At 43.8% G+C, this 25,346-nt stretch overlaps 1 protein-coding gene across 1 annotated transcript in view; it reads left to right on the top strand.

The window, feature by feature from the left end:
- RBFOX1 (RNA binding fox-1 homolog 1) overlaps positions 1 to 25,346 on the top strand; it is a 250,667-nt gene that overhangs the window by 39,898 nt on the left and 185,423 nt on the right. Inside the window, exon 2 of the mRNA XM_032230214.1 lies at positions 22,746 to 22,889. Within this exon, the coding sequence (XP_032086105.1) occupies positions 22,746 to 22,889 (144 nt within the window). The remainder of the gene's footprint in view (positions 1 to 22,745; positions 22,890 to 25,346) is intronic.

The raw sequence follows: 25,346 nt of genomic DNA on the forward strand, positions 1-25,346 counted from the left end.
CCAGTAGTAAAAAAAAAAAAAGATTTAAAAAGTGGGGGGAAAAGGTTCCCATGATCCAGTGGTGGGTTCCAGATCCCGTTGCAACTGGCATAGTGCAACAGGGTTGGGCATCCACCACATGCACACGTGCAGCACGCCTGCAGTGCACACATGCGTACTTACCGCCCGTGACACTCCGTGATGCTTCAGCTGCTCAGCGGAGCACCGCACAGGCGCTGTATGCTCCATGCGCGTAAGCCCCGATCTGCTCAAATACAGGTAAGGAAAGGGGGCCGGTGGGTGGGCCCTCTAGAGCACAGTACCAGAACAGTACCTGGTGCTCCCAGCAGGCACCGGTCTGTCCATACTGGGGCATACCGGTTGTTTCCAACCACTGCCATGATTGCATGGCATAGCTGAACCTTCCCCCCCACCCCCACTTCTTAAAGCATTTTTTACTACCAGTTCGGGCAAATAGGTAGTAAAAATGCTTTAAGAATTTAAAAAGTTGGCCACGGCCACCCAGTCACATGACCCACGCCCACCAAACCACGCCCACCAAGCCATGCCTAGAGAACCAGTGGCAATTTTTTTTAGATTTCACCACTGGACCTGCCTGTAAAATATCCAGAGTGATGGCTCTCGCATACTTGTTCCCGACCTACCTACATAATTCCTGCCTGTCATACAGCAAGATCAATATTCCGAGTGTTGCTTTACAGTTTCTGAGCAGCTCAATAAACCACCTTCAGATGAGATGAGCACCGACTTTCTTCTCTGTCTCTCAGGCATCCTCTTGCATATTAAAGAAATGACCTTCTCTCTGGCAGGTTTTAGGGAAGGATCTTCTTTTTTTTTTTTACTGCCCTTCACTTTAGTTTTTACAGTTGTTGGAGAACTTTCCTCCTCGGGAGACTGAGAGAAAGAGAGAGGGAGCATTTGCCGGTTTTGTGGAATGCAAAGCGTCCTGCAGAAAGTCAAAGCTAAACAGAGAAGCAAGCAACTCAAAATATCACCTGAGTGAGCAACAATAGTGGAAATTAGTTTTATATTTTTTTTAAAAAAAGGGAGGGAGGAAGGAGTGGAGTCATTCATAAGGTGCTGATTGTCTTTTGGAGTCTGGTAGTCTCCCCCTGCAGGGGACTCTACACCATTTCTGGCAGATGGCAGTCCAGTCTCTTCTTGAAAGACTCCCGTGAGGAAGATCCCACAACCTCTGAAGGCAATGTTCCATCAGTTGATTATTCTCACTGTCAGGACATTTCTCCTTATTTCTAGGTTGATCTCTCCTTGGTCAGTTTCCATCCACTATTCCTTGTCTGGTCTTTGGGTGCCCTGGAGAATAGCTTGAGTCCCTCCTCTCTGTGGCAGCCCTCAAATATTAGAACACTGCTATCATGTCTTCCCTGGTCCTTTTTCATTAAGCTAGCCATGCCCAGTTCCTGTAACCGTTCTTCATATGTTTAGTCTCCAGTCCCCTACTTATCCTGGTTGCTTCTCTGCACTCTTTCTAGAGTCCCAACATCTTTTTTATAGTATGGTGAGCAAAACTGGATGCAGGATTCTAGAGTGTTCTTACTAAGGCTTATAGAGTGGTATTAGTATCTTACTTGATCTTACTTGACCAATCAGAGAGAGACACTGGTTTTTGTCTATGTAATGAGTTTCTAGGTTTATTCGTTTGTTTATTAAATTGAGATGACCTGTAGTAGCCAGCTTTTGATTTTCACATTGCAATCCAGGCACAAGAAATGAGGATCCAGGGTAGAGTTCAAAAGCACTATGAGTTTATTGCATGCTTCCTTTACACAGGAATCTGATCTATTAATGGTCTAGGCAAATTGGCACCAGATAAGACACAGTGGTTCAGTGGCTAAGATGCTGAGCTTGTTGATCAGAAAGGTCGGCAATAGTGTCGAGGTGGCACAGTGGGTAGAGTGCAGTACTGCAGGCCACTTCAGCTGACTGCTATCTGAAGTTCAGCGGTTCAAATCTCACCGGCTCAGGGTTGACTCAGCCTTTCATCCTTCCAAGGTGGATAAAATGAGGACCAGATTGTGGGGGTGACTCTGCTGACTCTGTAAACCGCTTAGAGAGGGTTGAAAGCCCTTTGAAGCGGTATATAAGTCTAACTGCTATTGCTATTGCTATTGCTATAGTTCGGCAGTTCGAATTCCTAGCGCTGAGTAACAGACTAAGCTCCTGTTATTTGTCCCAGCTTCTGCCCACCTAGCAGTTCTAAAGCATGTAAAAAATGCAAGTAGAAAAATAGGGACCAACTTTGCTTTCTGTGCGCTTTAGACATTGAGTCATGCTGGCCACATGACCATGGATACGTCGTCAGACAGCACTGGCTCCTCGGTTTTGAGATGGAGATGAGCACCACGGCCTAGAGTCGGGAATGACTACCACATATGTGCAAAGGGAATCTTTACATTTACTCTAAGAGTCAATGGATTGGACCTAGGTCTCTTACAGAGGTATAGTAACTGCAAATTCATGATGCATTTGACCCTGCTCTTGTGCTCAGCCTAGTCTTCTACTACAAGGAAGGGGAGAAGCAACCTACAACTAAGGAGAAATTTTCTCATAGTGAGAACAATTAACCAGTGGAATGGCTTGCTTCCAGAAGTTTTGGGTGCTCCATCAGTGGAGGTTTTTGAGTAGAGATTGGACAACTATTTGTTTGAAATGTTCCTTGGGGAGGGGATTGGACTAATTCCAACTCTGTTATTCTGTTATACTAAGTCTCATTGAATTCAAATTGGCTGACTCCCTGACCTGCCCACTATGGCAAATGCATTGTCCATTGCAGCTCACTGTGGTTTATTTTCCCATTGCGATAGCAATAGCACTTAGACTTATATACCACTTTAGAGTGCTTTACAGCCATCTCTAAGTGGTTTACAGAGTCAGCCTCTTGCCTCCAACAATCTGGATACTCATGTTACCAATCTCGGAAGGATGGAAGTTGGATCAACCTTAAGCCTGGTGAGATTCGAACTGCCAAATTACAGGCAGCCAGCAGGCAGCAGAAGTAGACGGCAGTACTGTACTCTTAACCATTGCGCCACCATGGTTCTACCAATAATCTCAGGTTGTGTTCTCTGGAGTAATAGAGTCACAAAATCCTATTAAGCTCAGGCACTTAGTTTAATTAAATCCATCTCCATCGTCAACGTATGTATAGCGGAGATCCAGAAGGCAGGCCTAATAGTTGAGATTTAATGTAATGCAATTCATTTGTTTGATTCAAAAAGGCCTCACAAAGCTGAAAATAATTTCAATGTTTAAACGATGGAGCATTTGATGCCCCAATCAATTCAACATGAACCAATGTATGTTTTTTTACAAAAATCTTTGTTGAGTTTCTCAACATTTGAGCAAGAAATTTTCTTTGTTTGAAGGAGTGCAGGACCTCAAGCCTGGATTTAAATCTAGTTTGGGAGGTGGGGCTCAAAGGAGAGATCAAAAGAGCTAGACAGGAAGCTGTTTCATGCAGACTTGGAAAATTGATCTGCTAATTTAGCATTGATTATGCCTTGGGTTAGAAAAAGTGTTCCAATGAACCTACAGATTCCTCTACTCTGGCAGTTTGGTGCATTGCTGGTGGCCAGTTCGGCTGAACTGGTAGTGGTCTGGAGCAGCTGAGAGTGAACTGGATACGGTGACTCTTTTGCCCCCCCCCTCTATACCGTTTTTATGGCAAAAGGTGAATTGCACACTTGCACACAACATGTGATGTCTGCAGAAGCCCCGACAACAACTGGTTGCTGCCGGGTGGTAGATTGTGCATGCGTGAATGGGATGTGCATGCACATGATCAGTGAACCAGTAGTGATGGTAAGTGCAACCCACCACTGGGTTAAATGTATTTATTTGTGGGCTGCCTGGAAACAGTGAAGGACTGGCCCATGGTGCCTCTGCCAGCGAAAACTGAGCTCGGGAGGCGCTGTGGCTTCCCAAGTTCCATTTTCACTGGCAGAGGGTTGCAGGATGCTATCGCAGCTGAAAACGGGACTCGGGAGGGCCATGTGCGGCCCTCCCAAGCTCCATTTTCACTGGTAGATGGTTACAGAATGTCTTACAGCCAAAAATGGAGCTCACAAGGGCCGTGCACAGCCCTCCCGAGCTCCATTTTGCTGGCAGAGGATTGCAGGAGGCGGGTCGCAGCTGAAAATGGAGTTTGGGAGCCATTTTCACTGAGAGAGTGCTCAGGCCCCCGACACAAGCAACATCAAGGTGCCCTACCTCCTGAGGGAAAACACAACCCTGATGTGGCCGTCAATGAAATCGAGTTTAATACCCTTGGTATAGGGTTTACTGCTTGAGCAGGGAGTTGGACTAGAAGACTCCAAGGTCCCTTCCAACTGTTCTTCCATTAGTGCATCTCTAGAAACAATAATAGGACGTGGTGGCTCAGTGATGCTGAACTTGTTGATCAAAGGTCAGCAGTTCGGCGGTTCGAATCCCTAGCGCCACGTAACAGAGTGAACTCTGTATTTGTCCCAGCTTCTGCCAACCTAGCAGTTTGAAAGCATGTAAGAAATGAAAGTAGAAAAATAAGGACCACCTTTGGTGGGAAGGAAACAGCGTTCCATGTGCCTTCTGTGTTAGTCATGCTGGCTACATGACCATGGAGACATCTTTGGACAGCGCTGGCTCTTCAGCTTAGAAATGGAGATGATGAGCACTGCCCCCTAGAGTCAGGAACGACTAGCACATATGTGCGAGGGGAAACTTTACCTTTTAAAAACAATAAATCAAGAACCCTTCCATGATCTCTTTACATGGGGCTAACTATTTCCGCTGGCATTTTCCTGGATTGGAAAGCCGAGATTAGCAATAGAGAAATGCACAAAGGAAAAGGTTTGTTTGCATTGAGGCATGTGTTGAAAGAAATGAAAAGAAGAACAGCAGGGGTTTTAGAAAAAAAAGTGGTGATCCCATTGTGGGTCAAGCAAAGAAATGTTTCATCATGTTGTCACTTTTTATCCCTTACAACATCCAATGCAGTAATCAGCCAGTTTTTCTCCACGGGGGGCCAGCCATTCACAAGTTGACTCAGTGGTAGGCTGTATAAACACATCTCCTCCAGGAAGGAATTTTAGGTCGGTGACATTAGTCTTGTTCATAGGAGGAAACACCAGAGATGCCAGGCTGTTTTGACTTATGGGAGGTAAACAAGACAGCATGATTTGAAAACCGGCATTTCACCTTGGCTCGCTCTCTGCCCCTCTGTAGATGCAAATGATGAAGTTGCTGACTTGCAGTCCACCTATTGTCAGGGTTTCAAATAGCATCCAAAATTAAATCAGTGTCTAAGGCAAAGTATTGCTCAAAGTTCCAATTTATGAAGAGAGCCATGTTGGCACATCTGGGAAAACCTGAATTTGAAAGCTTCCTGGTTTCCCCACTCAGTTGAAAGTTCAAGATCTTGCCCAACACACCACAAGTCCATCACATGGTCCAATCTTCCACTGCCATTCTGGCAGTTCCTGCCATCCAGTTCGGTCAGGTGCAGAGGTGCAGACACAAAGGATGACCTTGGCTTTCTAGAAGGAATTTTGTTTTGGCTACATAGCATCTAACTCCATACAATTCCCCCTCCCATTTTCCCACAATAGAAAAAGGGATAATAGAATAATAGAAAGTGGCAGGCCAAAGATCCAAAAGAAAGCTGCAGACATGACACCCGTGTAAAAAGCATCGGGGGAAATCCATGGAGCAGTTCGCCAGATGTAGATGATCAGAATAACACTAACAGAGTGGAAGGGACCTTGGAGGTCTTCTAGTCCAACCCCTATTCAAGCAGGAGATCCTATATCATTCCAGACAAACGGTTGTTCATTCTCTCTCTCTTTTTTAAATATATTTTTATTGTTTACATATAACATATTGAATACAGTGTAATTGTCCTGGCATTTCACTTGCCATAAAAACAAAGTGAAATCAATAACATATGTACTATTTTAAACGGTGTTAGTGTTGCACAGTTATTTTGACCATCATATTCATTCTAATATAATGATATCTATATGGTATCTCTTTCCAAGTCCACTTAACCTATTTTTTTTCATATTCCAACTTCCACCTTGTGCTTCTAACCATTGATAGAATCTGTTCCATGTGTCATAATTCTGTCTCTTGTTGTCTTTTATTTTTAACATTAGTCTAATTTCTGCACAGACTAATATTTCCTTATCATTCCTCCTCTGAAGGGGTGTTTTCACTCTTCCATCTTGCACATACACCATTCTTGCTATGGTCAAGATGTAATATTAGGTATATTGTCCCTTTATCATAGCCATCGGTATAATGTCTAATAGAAATAATTCTGGGTGAACTCTATATGTTGTCTAACCCTTTTTTCTAACATATGAATTGTATCCAAAATTTCCTTGCTTTTTACATGTCCACCACATGTGGTAATGTGTGCCTGGTATTTGTTTACATTTCCAACAATTGGGGACATATTTGTCCATTCTCTTTTTGAAAGTGTCCAGTGATGGAGCAGCCAATTTCTCCAGGCAAGCAATTCTGCTGGTTGATTGTTCTCACTGTTAGGAAATTCCTCCTTACTTCTAAGTTGCTTCTTCCTTGATTAGTTTCCATCCATTGGTTCTTATTTTGCCTTCTGGTGCTTTGGAAAATAGGTTGAACCCTCTCTTCTTTCTGTTAGCCCCTCAAATATGTTTTTCACATTTTAGCCTCTAGCCTCCTAATCTTTGTTGTTCTTTTCTGCACTCTTTCCAGAGTCTCAACATATTTTATAATATGGTGACCAAAACTGGATGCAGTCTTCCAAGGGTGATCTCTCACAGTTATTGCTATTGAGCAGGTTTCACGTAATCTGTACCAGAGGTGGTATTCAGCCTGCTCTGATCTTGATCAACCATGGAGATATGGAAGCAAAAACTATAGATTTCTTTGTGGAACTTCATATTTGAGAAGGGGGAAACTCAGATTTTTTTTCCCCAGAGGTTGGGTTCCCACAATGTGTAAAGGCTAAATTTAGATTAAGGAGGTGCAGTTGCTATTTTAGCATATATATGCCAACCAAATGGGGACACAGTGGATCAGTGGCTAAAACACTGAGCTTGTCAATCAGAAAGATTGGCAGTTGAATCCCTAGCTCCACGTAATGGAGTGAGCTCCGTTACATGTCCCAGCTTCTGTCAACCTAGCAGTTCAAAAGCACATAAAAATGCAAGTAGAAAATAGGAACACCTTTGGTGGGAAGGTAACAGCATTCCATGTGCCTTCAGCATTTAGTCATGCCAGCCACATGACCACGGAGACAGCGCTGGCTCTTCAGCTTAGAAATGGAGATGAGCACCGCCCCTAGAGTCGGGAACAACTGGCACATATGTGCGAGAGAACCTTTACCTTTAACTATGCCATTCAAATGCCGGAGCAAAATAGTTTCATATAACATACCAAGATAATAGGTCGGTTTCTACCACAGGCTCAACTGCAGACTTACAATCCCTTTTCTTATTAGAATCTGCCATGTGCTGCAAACCAGCCAAGCTGTACAACTTTTGTAAATAAAGAGAAGGCACCATCACGATCCCCTGCCTCCTCCTTCCAGAGGTGGATTCCTACAGTTCGCACCTATTTGGTAGAACCGGTTCGTCAAATCTACTGAACCGGTTAGAAGAGATTCCACCAGTGGACCTGGAATGCAGGCCACACCTACAGAAGAGGTTCCAAAAATTTTTGAAACCCACCACTGACACACACACAGACACAGAGACAGACAGACAGACTGACGCAGAGAGAGAGAGAGAGAAGAGAGAAGAAGAAAGAGAAAGAGGAGAGAGAGTAAAGAAAAAGACAGAGAGAAAAAGAAAGGAAGAGAGAGAGAGAGAGAGAAGAGATAAGAGAGAGAAAAGGAGAGAGAGAGAGAGAGAGAGAGGAGAGAGAGGAGAGGAAGAGAAGAGAGGACTGCGAGAGGAGAAGACGCGGGAGGGAGAGAGAGAGAAGAGAGAGAGAGAATGGCCGGCAAGCCACTCCCCACCAGGTCACATGGCCGGCAAGCCCTCCCCACAAAAGGAGGGCCCCACCCACAGAGTAGCTTCCAAATTTTTTTCAAACCACCACTGCCCTCCCTCCACCCTCACTTATATAAAACCCAGCTCTATAGATTGTACTTCTGAATTTGAAATTATGAAAAGCTACAAATTACCCTTCTGATTTAGAATTGGTTCCTGCAATATGATGAGGCTAGAGAAGAAGACAAAATCCACGATTGTAAGTGACTCAAGAACTGAAGCTATCTGAGTGTGGATTTTTGTTCTGTGTTGGTTTCTAAGTACTTTGTGCATCATTTTTAGCTTATTCAGTTGGTACAGCAGCTATGTCCAACAACTCTGGCTACTTACAAGAAGGCATAATGGAATAAAGTAGTGCCATAATAAGGTATTGCTACATTTGAATATAAAATCCTATAATAGCAGCCAGGATGTAAAAGAACTCTTTGAATCAAGAACAGGAAGCATTTTAAATAAAGAACTGATGGATGATCTTCATCCTAGAATGAATGATATGAATGGCCTGCCGGGGAGAATGGAGGCTACGGGAGGGAAGTGGGGTCTACGGGTGCGGGGATGGGGCGGTGCATTGCGGTCATTGTTGGGAGAGCCAGGTTTGACGGGAGCTATAGGGCTAGCCATTACCCGGGGAAGGAGGGTTCGCTATGTCACAGTGATCCCTCCTTCCGGCCCTATTAGCTCCACTCCAGGACCAGATGGTGAGAGTTGTCAGGGCCCTGGTCTCAAGCTGCTGTTGCTAAATGCCAGGTCTGTGGTTCACAAAGCTCCCCTCGTCTGGGACATAATATTAGACGAGGGGGCAGACCTGGCATGTATTACTGAGACCTGGCTGGGCCATGAGGGAGGAGTCCCCCTCACTGAAATGTGCCCAGAAGGGTTTCAGGTGCTACATCAGCCGTGACCTCAGAGAAGGGATGGGGGAGTGGCAGTCTCATCGAGAGTCCCTAGTTCCTCGTAGGATCCCTGCTCCGGAGATTGTCGGGTGTGAGTCCCTTCTGGTGAAGTTGCCACTGGGGGTCAAATGTGTTTGTTGCTAATGTACCCTACCTCCCAACAGCTTTGCAAACAGCCCGTCCTGTGCTCTCCGAGTCAGTAGCCAGAGCTGGCGGTTGCGTTCCCCAGGCTGTAGGCTGGGGGATTTCAACCTGCCGTTCGCTTCGGTGAACACTCTGATGGAGCAAGGAGTTCATGGCTTCCATGACAGCCATGGACTTGACCCAGGTAATTCAGGGTCCGACTCAATTCAGCGGGGCACACGCCGACCTAGTATTTCTATCGGAGCAGTGGAGACATGATCTAGATTTGAAGGGCATTAAGATCTTGCCCTTGTCATGGTCAGATCACTCTACTGAGCTCGATTTTCGGAAAACCAATCCCCACACTGTAGGGAGGGGGGAACGATTAGGTGGTTCCACCCCAGGCGCCTGATGGACCCTATGGGATTTCACACAGCACTTGGGGAGATACCTGACTCTCTGGCCCACAGTTCGGCGGAGTCCTTAGTCGCTGCTTGGAATATAGCGGCGGCGGGGGCTCTAAACTGGATTGCGCCTTTACGGCCTCTCCATGGCAGCGGATCCAGGAGAGCTCTTTGGTTCACCGAGGAACTCCGGGAGATGAAGCGCCAAAAGAGACGCCTGGAGCGACGTTGGAGGGCTAGTAACTCCGAATCTGACCGAACACAATTAAGAGCCTTTATTAGGACTTATCTAGTGGCGATACGGGCGGTAAAATGTGCACATTTTTCTGCTCTTATCGCATCCGCAGAATCTCGCCCAACTGCCCTTTTTAGGATAGCCCGCTCCCTCTTGAAAGGGAGGGATGCGGACGAACCCTTACAGGGTAGAGCTGAGGAATTTGTTCAGTTTCTGACGGATAAAATTGGTTGGATCCGGACGGACCTGGACTCCACTTGGACGGTACCAACCGAGGCGCCGGGGGAAGGTCCTGATCAGATTTTATGGAGCGAGTTTCAACTTGTCGCTCCTGAAGAAGTGGACAAGGCCATTGGAGTGGTGAGTGCCTCCACCTGTTTACTGGACCTGTGTCCGTTCCTGGCTGGTCTCGACCAGCAGGGAGGTGACACGTGGCTGGCTACAGAGGATTGTTAACACCTCTCTTCTGGATGGATCCTTCCCACATCCTCTAAAGGATGCGGTGGTGAGACCTCCTCCTCAAGAAACCATCCCTGGATCCAGCATTTTAAACAACTATCGCCCAGTCTCCAACCTCCCGTTCATAGGGAAGCTTGTCGAGAAGGTGGTGGCCTTTCAACTCCGGCGGACCTTGGATGAAGCAGATTATCTGGATCCCTTTCAGTCGGGTTTCAGGCCTGGTTACTGCACCGAAACTGCTTTGGTCGTGCTAATCGATTATCTCTGGCGGGGATAGAGGACATTCCTCTATCTAGTGCTCCTTGACCTCTCAGCGGCCTTTGATACCATCGACCATGGTATCCTTCTGCGACAGTTACGGGAGGTGGGAGTGGGAGGCACCATCTTAAGGTGGCTCTCCTCCTACCTCTCGGATAGGTTGCAGTCGGTGTTGGTTGGAGGACAGAGGTCACCCCTAGGCCCCTCAACTATGGGTGCTGCAGGGTTCGGTCCTGTCCCCCCTCCTATTTAACATATACATGAAGCTGCTGGGTGAGATCATCTGGCAGCACGGAATTAAATATCATCAATATGCGGACGATACTCAATTGTATCTGTCTGCCCCGTGCCAACTCAACAAAGCAGTGGAAGTGATGTGCCAGTGCCTGGAGGCTGTCAGGGTCTGGATGGGAGCGAACAAGCTTGCACTCAATCCAGACAAGACTGAGTGGCTATTGATGCTGCCTCCCAAGGTTAGTCCAGACATTCCATCTCTTAGCCTGGGGGGTGAAATTATACACCCCTCAGAGAGGGCCCACAATTTGGGTGTCCTCCTGGACCCACAGCTGACGTTAGAGCACCATATGTCGGCTGTGACCAGGGGGGCTTTCGCCCAGTTACGACCCTACTTGGACTGGGAGGCACTTTGAATAGTCACTCATGCCCTCGTCACCTCAAGACTGGATTACTATAACACACTCTACATGGGGCTGCCCCTGAAGAGTGTTTGAAGACTACAGTTGGTCCAGAACCCAGCCCGGCGAGCGATATGGGGTGTATCTAGATACACCCATATTACACCTATCCTCCGCGAGCTGCACTGGCTTCCTATTAGTCTCCGGACATGCTTCAAGATGCTAGTCGTTACTTTTAAAGCCCTTCATGGTTTAGGACCTGGCTACCTGAGAGACCGCCTCCTGCCACTTACCTCCCAAGGACCAACAAGATCACACAGGTTGGGCCTCCTCCAGGTGCCGTCAGCCGGACAATGCCAGCTGGCAACTCCCCGGGGGAGGGCCTTCTCTGTTGCTGCGCTGGCCTTGTGGAACGATCTATCTGCAGAGATCCGGACCCTTACCACTCTCCTGGTCTTCCGTAAAGCCGTGATTGATATCCAGCCCCGCTTAGATGGAATGGGTGACATGAATTTTAATACTGTATTTTATTTTTGTTATCTCTATTTTTTAAAATTAAATGTTTCTTGTCTGTTGTGAGCCGCCCAGAATCCCTATGGATTCTAATAAACATACAAATTCTAATAAACTTGAAACTTTTTTATGTTTATTTATCACTTGTTGCTTGTATGTAGACTGAGAGCTGATGCACACCTTGTGTGCCCAATCACACTTGGCCAATAAAGAATTCTACTCTACTCTACTCTTTCCCTCATTCCATTCCATTCTGTTAATCTGTTATCTGTTATATAGATATCCATAAACCTGACCGACTAGTAAGTGAACAATGTAAACAAAATACATCTAGGTGTTCCCTTTCTTATATATGGCTAGTATATTTATTTTTGCCATTTAGTAAGCAAGCAAGAGGGTATGTTTCTGTATCATATTAACAGAATTGGAAGGGACCTTGTAGGTCATCTAATCCAACCCCCCCCCCCACCCAAGCAGGACACCCTACACCATTTCTGACAAATGGCAGTCCAGGCTCTTCTTGAAAGCTTCCAGTGATGAAGCTCCCATAACTTCCGAAGGGAATTTGTTCCTTGTCTGGCCTTCGGGTGCTTTGGAAAACAGCTTGACCCCCTCCTCTCTGTGACATCCCCTCAAATACTGGAAGACTGCTATCATGTCTCCCCTGGTCCTTCTCTGTTTGTGCATAATTTGTCCCAAACTTTTCTCTATTGCCTCTGCTTTTTTATATATACCAGGCTTACAAATCAAATCAAACAGCTATATTGAAAAAGCTGGGTGATATTATTTTTTTCTTCCATTTATAGTACAGTGTATTGAGTTACGCTTGCTTACGGACTATTTTATTCTTCCCGGATTGAAAGGGAATGCCTCTGAAGCTTGCAAATTCACTCGGCTACCCAGCATTACTGCTTAAAACCAAGAGGCCTATTCAAGAGACAGACCAAGTGTTCATTACATAAATCAATTTGGGTCAAAAGACAGCCCAGTGGGTGCTCAACCATTGATCACATCATATTGTCAACTTAATCAAATAACGCCTGCTAGACATTAAGCCGAGCCAATTCCTCCCCGTTTCCATTTCTCTGAAAAATAATTTGATTGGTTCAGCAAGAAATAAAATAACTTACTTTTAAAAAAGGATTAACATTTGTATGGTAATTTCTATTCAACTCTCAGCCACCATAAAGCATATACGAGACATAGGAAGTCTATTTTATCTGCTTTTTTTTCCAGTACACTTTTATCGTATGTTAAGGCAGAACAGCTAAAAAAATGTGCATAAATCAGGACTTATATCTTATTTATCATAAAAATAAATCATGGTTTGTGAAGAGGAAAACATACTAGCATCTCTGCAAAGCTGTGGCTTATAGAGGTATTCCTGTTACAGGAAGTCCTCAATCTATGCCATAATCAAGTCCAAAATTTCTGTTGCTAAGTGAGATTGTTGTTTGGTGAATTTTACAGGGGAGGAAGGGAAAGAAGAGAAGGGAAGAGAAGGCACAAGAGGGAGGGGAAAGGGAGGGAGGGAGAAAGGAAGGAGGTGGAAATGGGAGATGACAATGAGAGAAGAAACGGAGGGAAGGAATGGGGAAGGGAGGGAATGGGAAGGGGAAGGAAGGAAAGAGATGGAAATAAGGACAGGAAAGGAGGAGGGAGGGAGGAAAGGAGAAAAGGAAGAAAAGGAAAAGGAAAACACATCAAACCTACCTGAAAGCAAAGGTAGGAAGTGGGTGGTGGACTTTCTTGAAAGCTAGGCAGTGTGCCATTGTGAGGAATGCAAACTGGCTAAAGAATGATAAATTAAATTTGACAAATTGACATATGAAGACACATTCTGTTGTGAGACTGCATTGCATGCCCTGCATATCGTTTCTCTGCGCCTTTGTCAATACCTAAATCAAATTTCACTGAGATTAAACTTGTGTAGCTCTGCCTTATTGATTGAGTTAGAAATGATTATGGAAAAATGAGAGCCAGAGTCCTAGATTAAAGCAATTGCAAATGGCATTCCACGTCTTCAAAACAATAGCTCGGTTGGCGGGTGATTTTGAGTATAGGAATGTTGTGCAATTTTTTTAAAAAATCATTTTTTTATTTTACTTTTTTTTTTTTTTAGATGTGGGAGTCTTTAATTCCAGGGCTGGCTATTTTCCTAGGTGACCAAAGAATTAAACTCCCACTTCCGTGGGGTCTGGCCCGGTTGGCTGTTTCCATAATCCTCCACAGCTACAGCCCAATCCAACTGCAAAACCACCATCAATATATCTGGAGTCAAAGACTGTAATTGTTTATCAGACCTTTTAAATTAAAAATACAATCCCAGCAGGGCCAGTGAAAAGGCAGGCCATAAACGGGTGGAAATGACCTTTTCCGGAGAGATGACAAATGATATCTCAAATCTCTGAGCTAGAACCAAGCCGGACATTATAGTTAATGTATATAGTGCAGATTTATAGTCCAGGGCACATTTTCTCCTTCCAAGTTCCAAGTCAGTTATCTTGCATTCGTTATTTGGAATTCCGTAAAACTATTCCTCTGGTTCCTCTGAATTTAACTTCCTCCCTATGGAGTTTGGATCCATAAATCAGGGAATTTGTAGTAGGCCTAAAGCAGGGATCCACAACCTCCAGCAACAGGCCAAAGCATGCTAGAACCTGGGCCATGCAAATATGGAGGCAGGCAGCATGCAAAACCACGCAACTCCAGTCTACAAAAAACCTCTCTCCAAGGAACTAGTCCCTGATGCCCAAAAGGTTGAGATTCACTGGTCTAAAGTTGTTCAGATCCAGCTTCCCAAGGACAACAAACCCTCAGACGTGAACACAAAAGAGTCTTTTATTAGGACTGCCGGCAGTCCGGGCAAAAAGTTTCTCTCACATGCTAACAAGTCCAGCAGGCCGGAAGATGAATAGTTGTCTGCCACATCTGTTCATCTCCGCCTCCTGCCTTTTATCCCCAGAGCTAGGGTGGGGTTTCGCTAGCAGCAATGGCTCTTCTGTCCAAGGACCAGTCCATAGATTCTACTGTTTTCCTCTCCTCTGCCTTCTGCACATCCACACATCAGGCACTGGAACCAGCTATTCTTCCTCTTCCTCATCATCCACCTCCAGACCTGGGGGCTGTTGACTCTCCATCTGAGGGCTGACGGACGGCCCAGGCTCTGCCTCTCTCTCTCTCTTTCTCTGCCAGCTCCATTCCCTCTTCCCACTCAGAGCTCGGGTTGCCTTGATGCTCACCCTGACTCCCACACCTCCTCTTCCTCCTCTGATTTGGCTGCTGGACAGGAAACAAAATTACTCAAACCTGAGTCCTTTGAAGCATTGATCTGTGTTTCACTAATTGTTTTGAATCTGGAGCTGTTCCACCTAACAGTATGCAAGAGGGAGTTAAAACACGAACTATCTACATGATTAGCTGGATTAAGATGAACCGCTTCTGGATTTAAAAAAAATATAAACTGAATTTTATTCATCCCCTTTTCCCGCTTTGAAGATGCTGAGCAATTTGGTAAAAAGAAACAGGAAATTGCAATTGATCTTAGTTTGTTTCCTTGATAAGAAGATTTATCCAGCAGATATGACTTTGGGAAAAAGTCCAGGAAACTCTTTTATTGTAAATATGTTTATTTTCATTCATTTCGTAGAGTCACATATATACTGTGCATAACCGGGGCATATAACATTGAACAATAAACACAGCCCGCCCTCTTGTCAACAGTACCCCCCAAAATACAAACCCAATTACACCACTTCGGCCCACCATACACCCTTTCTTTCACCCCCCTCCAACTTTCGTTCTTCCCTCCAACGTTCCCCTCTATCCTACTTCCCTTCCCCCTCTATCACTCCTCTCTCCCAATACACTCCCTCCCTTCCCTCTCAACCTCCCTCCAATCCTTTCTCCCACCCTCTCTATACATCTTTCTTCTTTCCCTCTACTCCTCCCTTCGGTGTATCTCTGCTATCTATCAATATATTCAGCTTGTCCTTATTTTAACACTAGAATTAAAGAGCAACAGTATACAAGTGCAATCGTGTTATTTTAAAATCTAACATGATGAGCTGATGGTACTATTGTTACTGTTTTAAAAAATCTTTGCAAAGAGACAACTAATGCACAAAGTTAAATTGTGTAACAATTAACCAGTAGAACCTTTGCATTCAGAAGTTGTGGATGCTCCATCACTGGAGGCTTTTAAGAAGAGGTTGGACCACCTGTTTGAAATGGTATAGAGTCTCCTGCTTGAACAGGGGATTGGACTAGAAGACTTCCAAGGTCCCTTCCATTTCTACTTTCTATGGTCTAAGTTTGGCGGTTCAAATCCCTAGTGCCGCGTAATGGGGTGAGCTCCCATGACTTGTCCCAGCTTCTGCCAACCTAGCAGTTCGAAAGCACATAAAATGCAAGTAGAAAAATAGTTCACCTTGACACAATCATGTAAGAGCATCACATTACCTGTTTAATGCAAACTTATTGAAGTTACATTACCTGCCCCTATTTATGAACCCTATGCTATTTATCCTTGTCTCTAGTTTCAACCTAGAAACAAGGAGGAACCTTCTGTCAGTGAGAACAATGAATCAATGGAACAACTTGTCGTCGGAAGTTGTGGGAGCTTCATCACTGGAGGCTTTCAAGAAGAGTCTGGACTGCCATTTGTCAGAAATGGTGTAGGGTCTCCTTCTTGAGGGGGGATTGGACTAGATGATCTATAAGGTCCCTTCCAACTCTGTTAATCTGTTAAAATTCCCCCTTCTTACTATAACACTACACTAAACTTTGTAGTCCTCATGCAGCAAATTACAAAATACATACTTTCAATACTTATATTTCCCCCTATATTCTTGTTGGTTTGAGACTCCTATTAAAATCAGAAATGTAGAAATGTTTGCAATAAGGGAAAAGCAAACACATACATATTTACAGATTGCACAAAACACATCGGAGTAGCAAATTCTCCATGTATGTATGTTAATGCCAGTATGGAATGTTTTAGAGAATATGGAATTTTGGAACGACGTTCAGTGGCTAAGAGGCTGAGTTTGTCGATCAGAAAAGTTGGCAGTTCTGCGGTTCGAATCCCTAGTGCCATGCAATGGAGTGAGCTCCCGTGACTTGTTCCAGCTTCTTCCAACCTAGCAGTTCAAAAGCATGTAAAAATACAAGTAGAAAAATAGGAACTGTCTTTGGTGGGAAGGCAACAGCGCTCCATGCACCTTCGGTGTTTAGTCATGCTGGCCACATGACCAAGGAGATGTCTTTGGACAACTCTGGCTCTTCAGCTTTGAAACAGAGATGAGCACTGCCCCCTAGAGACGGGAACAACTAGCACATATGTACGAGGGGAACCTTTACCTTTACTTTTTGCTTAATGTCATTTCTTCACAACGCAGCCAATTTTTAAAGCAGACTCAGCTAAAATATCTTATCTCTCTATTTACAGAGTTTATGCCTGTTCTTAGGTACACCTGTGTTTATAGAGGTGGACATTTTGCCTGATAGGCAATTTAAAAGGAATTTGGAAGGAGCCTAGTACTTGAAATTATATCAAAGAAAGACAAATCGAAGAGGATTGAGAAGGTGGATGGAAACTGTATCAGTGTTTATGATCATTGTTTAGTTGTACTAGATCTGACACTTATTGTCGTAATGAGATTTCTATGGTGGATTTTATAGCTATCCATGGATCTTCAATCAGGATTGGGGAAACCAATCCCTGATAATTACTATATCCACTTAGCGCTACCTAAACAGATTGGGAGGGATTTTTTTTAAAAAACAAAACAAAATGACATCCTAATTTATTTATTTGATTTTTCTCCCACCTTCATTAAATAGACTAGAATCCACACTCCTTTGGCGATTGGCCCAATGTGCTTCCAGTCAGATTTCATGCTTCAGGTGGGACTAGAACTCACAATCGCCTGGTTTCTAGAATGATACCTTCATCACTAGGCCAAACTGGGCACTAGTGCTTAATGCTTTAATGTCTTCCCTATTGGTGATCAGAAATGTGGACTTCATAGCAAAAACAATAGCACTTAGATTTATATACTGCTTCACAGTGTTTTCCAGCCCTCTCTAAGCAGTTTACAGAGTCAGCTTCTTGCCCCTAACAATCTGGCTCCTCATTTTACCCACCTTGGGAGGATGGAAGGCTGTGTCAACCTTGAGCCTGGTGAGATTCGAACTGCCAAATTGCAGGAAGCCAACAATCAGCAGTACTCTAACCACTGTGCCACCATGGCTCATTTACAGCCCTTGCTAAGCGGTTTACAGAATCAGCCTCTTTCACCCAACAATCTGAGTCCTCATTTGACCCACCTCGGAAGGATGGAAAGCTGAGTCAACCTTGAGCCTGGTGAGATTCAAACTGCCAAATTGCAGGCAACCGGCAGGCAGCAGATGTAGCCTGCAGTACTGCACTCTAACCACTGCACTACCATGGCTCATCTTAGGACAATGCTGATTGAGGCATTCTGGAAGTTTGCATTCAATTTCTCTTCCTCAACTAGGATTAAGCTAAAATGGATTGTACTTTAAAATCACTCCCCGCCCCCTTTTGTTGATACAATTCTCCTCTGAAAATGAAAAATTAATACACAAGGAGTCCTTGACTTACAACAGTACTGAAAAAAGTGACTTATGAAATTGTGGGAGTGTCAATGTCTAAAGCGTTTCCATGACTACTATCAACTTGAGGGGGGGGGGGGAATGCCATGCATACTTTTGGCCAGAGTAAAAGTCTCATATTTCTGTACTGGGATGTGAATGTGCATGTCCCAAACCCTGCCATAACGTCCTGTTGGAGAATATGATTAATGACCTCAACCAGAGGGGAGGGGACCAAGGGGTAAAGTTCAGACGCCATTAAGTGGGGTTTAGTTTCAGCTCCACAGAAGTCCGTGCCAAGATGTTACTCCTAATAAATGAATGGGTTTTTTTTTAACCTTGTCTCGAGGCTCGTAAATTAATTAGGCCAACTCTTGGAAACTTCACTGGGAGCTTCATCACTGGGAGCTTTCAAGAAGAGACTGGACTGCCATCTTACAGAAATGGTGTAGAGTCTCCTGCTTGGACAGGGGGTTGGACTAGATGACCTACAAGGTCCCTTCCAACTCTGTTAATCTGTAAAATCCATTGCAGCAGCCTCATGGTCATATGATCCAAATTTAGACGCTTGGCTACTGATTTGTATTTATGACGGTTGCAGTGTCCCAAGGTCACACAATCTCCTTTCACGACCTTCTGACAAGCCAAGTCAACGAGCAAGGTAGATCCATTTAACAACCATGTTAGTAATTGAACAACTGTGGCAAGAAAAATGGGGATAAATTCACTTAACAACTGTTTTACTTAACAACAGAAATGTTGGGCTCAATTGAGCAAAACAAAAAACAAAACAAAAAAACCCAAAGAAACCAAAGCATAGATTAGCAGAGTTCATGATAGGAGAATGTATTCCTGTGTGGATTTTTTTGTGTATGTCATTCATGTATGTCTGTGCTGTTTTGTTAATTCATCTGGCTGAACTACTGGGGCATATTTAGCGTTTCAAACCATCTTTGAGTCTTTAGCAATAAGATTGGTGTATGTCTGTGTGTGTGTGTGCACGCGTGTGTATGCATGTTCATTACATAAATAAATGTTACCCTCCAAATACATCTAGCAAAGCATTTCTTGGTTGTGTTACGAGGCACTTCCTTGCTCATCTATTCTTGGCAGCAAGTGATGTAGTATGAGTGAAGAAAATCTTGATTCTATTAACAGAGGTACAATTTGTTTGATATTACCTTGTGAAGGGCATGTGCAATTTTTTTTTGAGCAATCACAAGGGGAGATTGAAAGATGGCACTTTGCTGAGGTTTGGTTCACCATTTGTCAACCATTGTTGCACAATGGATGAATGGAATAGCATGAGGGAGTGTTGTTCAACCTTGGGAACTTTAAAATGTGTAGACTGACCCTACAGAGAGTGGTGAGGACAGTGGAGAAGATCATAGGAAGCTTGCTTCCTGTTATTCAGATTACTACTTATAAACACTATGTGCTTAAAGCTCGAAGCCTTGTTAGAGACCCCACACAACCACTTCATGTTGCTGTTTCTGTTGCTCCCCACTGAGAGGAGGTTTTGAAGTATTTCTAGCAGAACTACCAGATTCTGAAATGGCTTTGTTCCTTATGACATATGTCTTGTAAACTCCCAAGATTCGTTTCTCTTGCCATGTACATGCATATATTCAGACTAGATTTTGTTGTTTCTCTGTGTCAGATAAGATATGTGAGTATATGAATAATTTTGTATTTATTTATTTTGTCATGTTCGTACATGGTTATGTATGAATATGGATGAACATGGATGAACATACGTTTTGGAGGTAGTGACCCTCTGAGAGCTGTATGGAAGGAAATTTCATTTTAATATATGCCAATTAGTATACATTCAAAGTCAGTAAAGTTATTCTATTCTATTCTATTCCTGATTCTATTCTATTCTACTCTACTCTACTCTACTCAACTCAACTCACCTACAACTCCCAGAATTCCCCAACCAACATAGTCAAGAACATTCTTGGTTTTTATATACAGGTAGTCCTTAACTTACAACAGTTCATTTAGTGACAACTTACAGTTAAAACAGCACTGAAAAAAATGACTTATGACCATTTTATACACTTATGGCCATCTATAGAGATTCTCAGCCATTCAATTGTCCCAAAGTTGCTTTTTTCAAGAGGAAACTGGACTTTCTGTTTTTTCTTTGAAGACGTTTCACTTCTCATCCACGAAGCTTCTTCAGCACTAACTGGATGGTGGGGAATTGAAGGATTTAGCTGCGGTGTCGCAGTGGTTAGGGTGCAGTACTGCAGGCTACTTCTGCTGACTGCCAGCTGCCTGCAATTTGGCAATTTGAATCTCAAGGTTGACTCAGGCTCAAGGTTGACTCAGCCTTCCATCATTCCGAGGTGGGTAAAGAGAGGACTCAGATTGTTGAGGGTGAAAGGCTGACTGTAAACTGTTTAGAGAGGGCTGTAAAGCACTGTGAAGCAATATATAAGTGATATTGCTATTTATACTCCTTGCAGACAGCTGGTCATTTACATTCTTTAGAGAGTTGTAGAGCACTTGGAGGTTTATCTGCATTCTTAGGGTCACCTGAGTAGTGCAAAGAGGTGTGGAGCCTTCTTGCTGAAAGGACTGTGTTGTAGAGTGGAGATAGATGATGTCGTATTCCCCTTGGCTGTTCCTGCTATGGAGTTCCCTTAAATTACATTGATTAAAATTATCTTAGTTTTATGGTAGATACTGGGCTCTAACCCATTTGGATGTTTCAAAATGATTCAGAAAAAAAAATCTTTGGGCAAGACTGAAAAGAACAATTAAGAAGTGAAAGCATGATGTTGTACCTTTTTATTAACATAAAAAACAATTTTATGCTGGACTTTCTTACCTTGGTACTCAAATTTTGAAACCACCCCATAAAAACACAAACCAGGTTAAAACCTCATATAAAACCCATTCACAAAATAATGTTTGTGTTATTTTACTGCTGCAAAGAGATTCCCAGTCATGAAGCAGAACTTTTGGTATCCTCTTTTCTGTTGCTTCCTAAGCATCCAGTGAAAATTAGGTGATCCTTAAAAGTTGAGATTAGTTCTTAGTGAATTACTGCAGAAAATGGTTAGAAACCCACATGCAAATATTCACCCTTGTATGCGCATAATGCTTTCCTGGCTAGCACCTTTTAATCCAGCCTGTTTTGTAAAATAATTACCAAATAAGCATTGTGATATGTATCCCTGACTTCCCACAGGCTGTGATAGGTGTGAAAGTCAATGAGATCATCATTTATTTGCCAAAATAATAATACACACACCGCTAAAATCACACAGGCAGAAAAAAAAATCCCTATTAATCCCAATACTTCTAGCAGACAGCAATTTGAGAAAGACTGATATAGATACAGAACACATTTTTGGACATAGAATACAGGTACTCCTTGACTTATGACCACAATTGAGTCCAACATTTCTGCTGCTAATTGAGACACTGATTAAGGGAATTTTGTCCCATATTACGACCTTTATTTACAGATGTTGTGCAGTGAATCTCTGCAGTTGCTAAATGAGTAACACGGTTGTTAAGTGAATCTGGGTCCTCCATTGACTTGTCAAATGGTTGCAAAAGGGGATCACGACCACCCCAGGACACTGCAACCATCACAAATATGAGTCAGGTGCCAAATATCTGAAATTCTGAGGACATTATTGTCAGGATGCTGCAACGGTCTTCAGTGTGACAGTTGGTCATACGTCACTTTTTTCAGTGCTGTTGCAACTTTGGTCGCTGAAAGAATTGTTGTACATTGAGGACTACCTGTAATAAATGTGTCAACCCTGAATGGAACCTGGCTGAGGCCATCTTGAAGGCTTCAGAGTTGTCACAAAGCAGAAAAGGATTTAGGGAGGGGGGGAAATAGTTAGATGGGGTTTTGTAGCCAAAACAATAAAGTTGTCCTGTTGGAACCAAGGACATTCTCTCAGGTGGCTGGCCAGAGGAGGAGTGAAGTAACCAAGCAACAGGCTAGCACCTTGATTGGGCAGCATGACCAGTGACTTGAAGGAAAGAGGAAACTTTTACTTTTTAGTTAGGCAAGAACTGTGGGGACGTTCAGAGTTGGCTTTCACCAGTTGTGCCAATATGATGCATCCAATAAAATTGTTCTTTGAGGAATGTGCCTGCCTCGGAGTTCTGATTTCTATGGTTACATTACTTGGAATGCTGACATATTGAACTAGTCTTACTTATTTATTTATTAAACTTGTATGTCACACATCTTACTCTGCAAAGTTTTTCTGGGCAAATTGCAAAACCTTTCAAGCAGACATACAGTATCTGAGTAGTAATTCAAAGGCAGTACCATGGGAGAAGTTTGACAGATCCCACATCTCAAGACATGAACCAACGGGAGATCCCAATCTAGACGCAACTGATTTCACTTTGCTTTTGGCGATACTGTGATTCTTTGCAGGCTGTTCGTTTCTTCCGCCATTGTTGTTAAGCACCTTTCCCCAAAAAAAACTGCACTGTGGTTTTGGAAGGGAACAGGAAAGTCTCAGTGCAAAATAGATTCCGATCGCTTGATTAACTTTCTCTCCTCTCTGTCTCTCGAATTCTTTTAGCAGACGGACGATGCAGCACAGACTGATGGTCAGCAACAGACACAATCTTCTGAAAACACAGAGAACAAATCACAGCCCAAACGGCTGCATGTTTCAAATATTCCCTTCAGATTTCGGGACCCAGACCTCAGACAAATGTTTGGGGTAAGCAATGGTTTCCTTACAACACTCTTCTTACTCTTGCTTTTATTCCTTATTTAAGTTCAGTATGTATGTATGTATGTATGTATGTATGTATGTATGTATGTATGTATGTATTCAACTGCCCATCTCATTCTCAGAAACTCATTGAAAACCAATCTAGGAAAAATGTTTTGGAGAACAGTTTATCTAAACATTATTCAACGTGTCAAGACCCACAAATAACACACTTTCTCATTCAAGCATGGCGGTGAGGCTGACCAAATTCCTGGCCCCGATGCCTGGGGGAAGAGTCAGAATTTTTAACTTTTCTGAAAAGCTGAAGTCAAAGTCATCCAAACCTTGGGGGGAAATGTAGAGGACAAACACTATGCCATCTCCTTAACACACTATGTCTTCTTCAGCTGCTAGGACTTAGCTGGGCAGCCTCATTTTGACGCTGAATTGTGCAATTCACCGTATTTTTTGGAGTATAAGATGCACCTCTTTCATCCCAGAAAGAGGGTGATAATCTGGGTGTGTCTTATACACTGAATACAGCCATGTATTAAGAGCCAAGGTGGCGCAGTGGTTAAATGCAGCACTGCAGGCTACTGCTAGATCAGCAGGTCAGCGGTTCAAATCTCACCGGCTCAGGGTTGACTCAGCCTTCCATCCTTCCGAGGTGGGTAAAATGAGGACCCAGATTGTTGGGGGCAATATGCTGACTCTCTGTAAACCGCTTAGAGAGGCCTGAAAGGCCTATGAAGCGGTATATAAGTCTACTGCTATTGCTATGTTTGGCTTCCTGAAACCCCACCCCGCGCATCCCATTTTTCGCAAAAATGGACCCGCAGAGGGTTTGGGAGGCCTGTAGAGTGCTCCTGGGGGATGGGGAGGGCAAAACTGAGTGTAAAAGGGCCTGTTTTTCACAAAAACAGGAGTGATTTTGCCCTCCCCAGCCCCCAGGAGCACTCTGCAGGCCTTCCAAACTCTCTGCATGTCCCATTTTTTGCAAAAAAAACCAGACCCAATTTCATGAAAAATGGGCTGTTTTTTGCTCATTTTTGCAAGAGCACTCTACAGGCCTCCCAACCCCCCTGCACACCCCATTGTTTGCCTCCCCAACCCACCACGCATCGCATTTTTGCCCTCCCCAGGAGCACTCTGCAGGCCTCCCAAACTCTCTGCATGCCCCGTTTTTCATAAAAAACAGGATGTGCAGAGGGTTTGGAAGGCCTGCAGAGTGCTCCTGGGTGCTGGGGAGGGCAAAACTTTTTTTTAAAAAAATAATCTCTTCAAAATCTTGGTGCATCTTATTCTCCGGTGTGTCTTATAGTCCGAAAAATACGGTACTTAGCTTACTTCCTTTTGCTATTCCACACCTGTGTTGGTCTGCAGAAAACAAAAGGAAAAGGAAGGAAAAGAAAGGAAAAGAAAGGAAAAGAAAGGAAAAGAACATTATATTATAAAGTATGACATCTAATACCGTTTATAGACACATGGAGATGCTTTTAGATGAATAAACTGGATTTCATAACCTCTATAACAGTTTGTGTCATAAAATCTGTATTATTAGCTTCTGCCACACCTTTTAGTCCTGAGGTTGATGAAGGGTCCATTTGACACAAACCCCACCGAGCTGAGGTTCAACTGACAAGGACTTTCCTGTAGCTCTTCTGGAAATTGTTGAAAGCCAGTTTCCAAATTCTGGTAGCACAGAAGACAGCAAACGTAGAGCCACAGGCTGTCATGAACATGAACTCCAAGACTCTAGCAGGATGGCCTCGAGTTACCTTGGCTAACTGAGAAGGAGAGTAGCAAATACTTCTTGCAAAATGCCTGATGTTCCAAAGGAAGGTCAACTGTGCTGAAGAAATATGACCATGCAACGCGGAAGCTTTCCGGTATCAAATGGAAAAGTGGAATGTAGGTGCTGAAACATGGACGTTGTGTATGTCCATCAGGAAATACAAGAGCAGAAAGAATGCAGTCCAAGGGTTGGTTTTTCTTTGAACCATGGAGTTGGAAGGCACCTACTGAAGGCACCTACTGGCATCTGGTCCCAATTCTTCCCAAATGCAAGAATCCTCACAGCATTTCAAACAAATGTCTGCCTATTCGTTCTTGAAAATTTCAATTGATGCAATAACTATGAGTCCAAGTGGCAGGCTGCTCCACTGCTTCACAGTTCTCTCGTCATCAGGATATTCCTTCTTATTTCAAGTTTGAATCTCTCTCCGTGACTCTTCACCCAATGGTTCTTCTCACCTTACAATGCTGTGGAGAATAAATCCACATCCTCTTCCTTGTCACCTCCCTTCATGTATTGGAAGACTGCTATCACATTTCCTTGTAGCTAAAGGGACAGGGTGGCTCACTGGCTAAGATGCTGAGCTTGTCTATCAGAAAGGTCAGCAGTTCGGCGGTTCGAATCCCTAGCGCCGCGTAACTGAGTGAGCTCCTGTTATTTGTCCCTGT

The sequence above is a fragment of the Thamnophis elegans genome, chromosome 14 (genome assembly GCF_009769535.1).
Source record: "Thamnophis elegans isolate rThaEle1 chromosome 14, rThaEle1.pri, whole genome shotgun sequence".
Lineage (NCBI taxonomy): Eukaryota > Metazoa > Chordata > Lepidosauria > Squamata > Colubridae > Thamnophis > Thamnophis elegans.